Source organism: Lolium rigidum, chromosome 2 (assembly GCF_022539505.1).
Source record: "Lolium rigidum isolate FL_2022 chromosome 2, APGP_CSIRO_Lrig_0.1, whole genome shotgun sequence".
Taxonomy (NCBI): Eukaryota; Viridiplantae; Streptophyta; class Magnoliopsida; order Poales; family Poaceae; genus Lolium; species Lolium rigidum.
Genome location: NC_061509.1, coordinates 101,293,772 through 101,299,256, shown reverse-complemented (window position 1 = coordinate 101,299,256; position 5,485 = coordinate 101,293,772). Strand labels below are relative to the sequence as shown.

At 41.6% G+C, this 5,485-nt stretch overlaps 1 protein-coding gene across 3 annotated transcripts; it reads left to right on the top strand.

Annotated features, from left to right (window-relative positions):
* Window positions 1-2,358: 2,358 nt before the first annotated feature.
* On the top strand, window positions 2,359-5,257 carry LOC124692150. 3 transcript variants are annotated; one of them, XM_047225454.1, is made up of 8 exons: window positions 2,359-2,493; window positions 2,982-3,115; window positions 3,215-3,290; window positions 3,425-3,507; window positions 3,592-3,630; window positions 4,092-4,162; window positions 4,787-4,901; window positions 4,977-5,257. In XM_047225454.1, exons 1-8 carry the CDS (start codon window positions 2,439-2,441, stop codon window positions 5,046-5,048), a joined length of 645 nt encoding a protein of 214 aa, XP_047081410.1. In that variant the 5' UTR covers window positions 2,359-2,438; the 3' UTR covers window positions 5,049-5,257. The 3 variants fall into 3 exon arrangements, with proteins under 3 accessions (XP_047081410.1, XP_047081412.1, XP_047081411.1); XM_047225456.1 differs by having other exon boundaries at window positions 2,360-2,493; window positions 3,015-3,115; XM_047225455.1 differs by having other exon boundaries at window positions 2,360-2,493; window positions 3,006-3,115.
* Window positions 5,258-5,485: the final 228 nt, after the last annotated feature.

The following is a 5,485-nucleotide window of genomic DNA, read 5'->3' as shown; positions in this document are numbered from 1 at the left end:
CATAATATTGCTACGATTTCTCCATCTCCCCAAGAACAAGGTGAACTACTCAGTTATGGAACCATTCAACAACATCATCATAAACATATGAAATGAATGTGGGTATATGGACGAATACAAGTGCAAATCCACAATGACAGTTGGAATTACAACAAGATGAGAGGGCAATGGAGATGGTGATGATGATGCAATGGTTTATGATGAAGGAGATGATGCCTTGTATTCTAATGATTTGTGTAGCAGCAAGGATGATGCCCTGTGCATGTTACCCATCTAGATCCCTTCTGGAGGTCAGGTTTCTACGAGTTGTGGTGTTTGTGAATGTCGGACATCACATCTGTCTTCGTGTGGTGAAAGTGTTTGACGAGGCGGAGTCAGTGCCGCATGGTACAAACATGCGGTATGGGCGGGCCCTGCTCGTATGGGAGGCCGTTTAACTTTACGGAGTGTCTCCTCGCGATGCCCTTTCACCTAGGTGCATAAAAATCATTTAATGACTTTTATCACGTCAAAATACTCCCTCGATTCACATTACTTCCACTAGTATGTATGTACCTAGAACTAAAATATATCTACATACATCTATATTAGCGACAACCAATATGGATCGGAGGAAGTATCATATTTATGTCCAATATGATATCTCCAAATGCTATATTTTCTTTACTACTCGTTTTGGTCCAAACATTCATATTTTGTTTTCCTATAAAAAAAGGCTTCTTCCCCAACAGTTTTTTAGGGTTTTTGAGCATAAAATTGACCTTAATTGTTGATCCACTTGAGCTTGCTTCCTCTCCTTTCCCTCCTATGATTGTTGCATCTTTTTCAGAGATTTGGAAGAGGAGATCTAGATCTACAATCATCACCAATCCATTCCTCATGTTAGTGAGAGGAACCTACTGGATCTAGATCTTAGAGTCATTGGTTGACCTGTACCATTATTCTTCCTCTCTAGTTTCTTCATAACACTTGTTTCTTTTCTTTGGTGGGATTTGAATGAGAAGGATTTGAGCACTTTTTTGGTATTCTTGACGTGCATCCTTGCATAGTGTTGAGCTCTGTATTATGATTTGTTCGAGTGAGAGACCGTGAGCTTGTTAATCTTGGAGGGTGACCTCCAAGTAAGCTTGATGGTTGGTGTTATAGTGACCTCATCGTGGAAGATTTTGAAGATGCCCGCTTCTCCTTTGTGGAAGATTGTGAAGATGCCCGGGTTTCTCCTTCGTGAAGCTTATGAAGTGGTTGTGGAGCTTGACGTTTCCGGAGTGGAGGATAAGCTAGCCATAAGAAAAAGACCCTTGTACTCGTGAGATGGCTTGGAGAATAAGGCGAGACTTTGTGGCGTTCGGGATACTTTTGTGGAAATCTGCATCTCTCGAACACGGCGTACCTTACTTCATGTAAGGGAAAACATGATTACATCTTAGTCCCTACGTGCCTCGTTATCTCTATACCTGAGTTTACATCCTTGTGACAACCATCGTGTTTGAAGTACTTATATCTTGTTTATCTCTTGTCTTATATATTTATATATATCTTGTGTTGTCTTTCCTAGCTTAACTTGTTGTTGGTGCACTTAGTTGATCCTAGATTATTTAGGTTTAATGCTTGTAAAATAAGGATTAGTTTAATTTCGTATTCTTACAAGCTAAATCCGTAATTATTTTTAAAACGCATACTCACCACCCCTCTAGGCGACATCTCGTTCTTTCAAAGGCGAACATTCTGAATTACCTAAAAGGAATGGTCGAATTGAAAATATTCGAAGAGGGGTCAACAATTGATACCTTGGGAGCGTTTGAACAAACACTTGGAGGGCGCAGTGAAAACCACTGACGTCTTTGGCACCGTTGATTGCCTCTTCACGCCTCTTCCTCTTCTTTGGTCTCACTCGCTTCTTCTTTGTAGATGGAGCCGAAGCTGGCAAGGGAAAGGCCGACATCATCGGATCTTCGGGTCGGGTCTCTGGGAACGCGGCCGAAGCATAGCCACTTGTCCTCCACGACGTGGCTGACCTGGTGTTTCCATTGAGCCACGTGAGATGGGTGATCTGGTGGGGTCGATTGGATCGCGCGGGTTGGCTAATGTCAGGCGGCGGCTCAAATGTGTCCATGGCGGTGCTAGGGCGTCGCGGCGAGGAGGGAGCATGGGCATGGGCAGGCACATGTGGTAGCTTCTTCCTTTTTTTTTAAAATAGAATTCAGGCCTCCAAATACCAGATGGATAATTCCAAACGCCAATTCATACTTCGAATTAGAGTCTATCTTCCATCATCAAAAGCCCAGGTCTAGAGCCCACCAAAATATTGCGTGTTGGCCCAAGGGATCTCCTTGGTAGCTCGCCGCGCGTGCTTGTACACGTGCCCACTCAGGTGCGCCACGAACCCAGAAGAGGGCTGCGGAAAGGAGGCGGAGAGGACAGAGGAGAGAGGAACAACAATGGCGACCACTCTCTCGTTATCTTCTCCCCTCTTCCTCGCCGCTCCGCCCAAAGGTACCGACCTCCAAGAACTCCTCCTCTCCCACTGCCATCCATGCGTAGCACGTCTTCCCACCATTCTCAAAGTTATAGCTTCAGCGTGGTTTGGGTGGACTGGATTGGGTGTTTTTGGTCCTGTTATTTTGGGCGCATGGTGCCCATCCGAAATCAAACTGGATGTCTAAATCCCTCACCCATGCATACCACTACTAAATCTTCAGTTTCCCAAAGACAGTGTGACGCAGTGCTGCAGTACACCAGTAATAACCTGAAAATATGTAGTAGCAGGGATTAGTCGTTGGATGCTTACCTAGTTACCTGCGACCTGCTCCATAAATCTGAATCTACCACATAAGGTGGCTAATTTTGTTTGAGCCAAATCGTTCGTGATTTACATGTATGCATTCTCAATTTTGGTGGTGGAATATGGAAGTAATGAAACACCTCCATTGACATGAAGAAAGTCGATGCACATGATATTTTTTATTTAATCATTTCTTCAGCTAGAGTTGTGATTTCTCTTGTAGTGGCTTCAGCTGCTCCATCACGGAGCACTGCAAATCTACCATGCAGGGGATATTTCCCTGGCCTGGCGCATGGCCGGAAGCAACAACGACGCACATCAGTAGTATCCGTGGTTGGTACACGAACTTGTTTGTTGACTTGTATAGTTGTATCCGGCTTTCAATTTTATATTTTCATTAATCTGGTGACTTTTATCCTACTTCACTTGCAGTTTGGGCGAAAGACAAAGATCACCAGAGAAACAGTTGTCCCTGACCCAGACTACCGGTTACCGATAGCTATACTTGGTGAGCGCTGGAGGTAGTAAGTAGAACATCTCTGTTCTCTGGAAATGTACTCTTACATCAACTGAAGAAGAGATATATAGTATTTGTTGGAATGGTAATTTCTCCATCCAGTAACCATTGTTATCAAAATGCAGGGATTGCTGGTGCATTTGCATATGCGGACAACCTTCTTGCTGCTGCACCTGTAGGCCTTCTGGGGCTGCTTCTTTTGTTCCAGGTCAGTCCGATTGTGTTCTTCTTTTAGACCATCTGCCAAGTTATATAGGTTAACATATATGTATTCACTCATTTGTTTTTGCAGACTACTAGAGTTAGATTCGTCTTTGATGATGAGGCCCTGGTTAGTCCATTTTACCTTTTGGTGTGAACTAGATAGTATTCTGAAGTACGTAAATGTCTCCCAAACTGGCTGCTGGAATATATTTAGGCTATATGACAGGAATATGCACAATACATATACAAAATTGGTGTTGGTAAGTTAGGAATACTCACAACTAATATAATTAAATCTGTTATTTAGAAGCTGTCATTCTACTAGTCACTTGTTGGCTACCGCATTGATATCTGGACAGCGTTATTTATTTATTTATGAAAGTATACTGTAATAGACTTGCAGCCCGAGTTATGCAGAAGTGCAAGCAATTAAGCGATTTTACTACTTTTACCATTAATAACCTATTTTGGAGAGAGTTTCTCTTTTCCATACCATGAAGATTGAATTGTTTCAATGCTCAGTTGTCACAGATGATCCTACACATCTTATCTGAAACTTCATATGCTTCTATTATTAATTTATTATAGGAAGTGAAAGTGGGAAATCAGCTGCAGGAATCAGGCGAAAATGTTTTTGTTGGTGGCAAGAACCGTTGGAAGTAAGCATACCTTTTAATCTTGTGTATTAGTACCTTCTGTACAAAATACATGTGTTAGCAGGTGTTTTTTGAAAGGAAAGCAATGAGGGAGACCCCCACTGCGAGTTTTTTTTTTTTTTGTAAATAATAATAAGCAAATTAACAGGTTTGTTCTGGCTAGCAAGTATTTGTAGTTTTGTTCTTCGTAGGTAACATTTTATTTTGAATTCCTAATTTGAATTCTTATTGTTAGTGGGACTTATTTCCTTCATTCGTATATAGATGGTGTTTGGGATATGTGCAGTCTCCAACAACTTGAAATGTTAACTGTGGTAGATATATGTAAGATGAACTTTTGATTAATTGATTAAATATTTTTTAGATGATTTTTATTTTGCATAAAGTTAGGGTCCGTGATGCCATAATGATCTAAACAACTAGGGAATGCAAATAAAACTTACTGTAGCAAAGCATGGGTAGTTAGCTAGTCTTTGTAAGAGATAAGGTATTGGCTCCTGGTTCGATATGTTTAGAGCTCGAACGACATCTATTATGGACCAATGATTGTACTATCTTGTCCAATTAATCTGTCTTACTATGGTAAAAGCTTTAGAATATTTTTATAATGATTAAGTGCATGCATAGGTACTCAACATTCGTGAACTGGGAACTATGGTGGCCACAATTCCCTATCCTGGTTTACTTCAAAGAGACCCAAACAAAACCCGAAGGCCAAATTCATTTCTTCCCTGTGATTTTCGTAAGTTCACTGGTTAACCGTAAGCTCAACAGCTTCGCTCTTACATACTTGATTTAATTCATTGTCGCGACGCAGAACGGCCAGCAACTCTATGATACTATGGTGGAGCGTGCTGGACCTTCGGAAACAAGCGGGCCTAATCGCTGAGACAGACGGCGAGCTGTGATCCATGGGTTCTGTAAGCATTGGTTCAAGTTCCAGGAGCCAAAATCTCCATGATTTGGAAAAACTGCTTCAATGTATATCTATTCTATGTGTTGGCATAGTATTCTATGCGTTAATCTTGATAGCAAAAGTTGCACAGTAAGCATCTTGAAGTTGGTATGTGAGAAAATGATGTAATGCGGCTTCTTCGACATGGTGTTCTTACCTCGCTCGCAAAACAATGGCTGTGTTTGTCAGTGTATCAGCCACTTGAAATTTCTATTGGATGGGATCACATTCCGAAATGAACTTGGTGTGGCGGTTCCTTTCCTGCCAGTAAAACAACCGTGCTTGCGTTTTGTTCCTTATGGATTTGTGGTCGTGTATTCGTGTCATCGTGTGGACGAAAAATATATTTACAAGTGTACCAAATCCCAAAT

What these genes read in the sequence shown, in the direction of transcription:
- LOC124692150 (XM_047225454.1), top strand. Translation starts at nt 2,439, where the DNA reads ATGGCGACCACTCTCTCGTTATCTTCTCCCCTCTTCCTCGCCGCTCCG. An exon ending in GCACATCAGTAGTATCCGTG is followed by an intron (nt 3,116 to 3,214) that starts GTTGGTACACGA and finishes CTTCACTTGCAG; the next exon opens with TTTGGGCGAAAGACAAAGAT. An exon ending in GGCTGCTTCTTTTGTTCCAG is followed by an intron (nt 3,508 to 3,591) that starts GTCAGTCCGATT and finishes TTGTTTTTGCAG; the next exon opens with ACTACTAGAGTTAGATTCGT.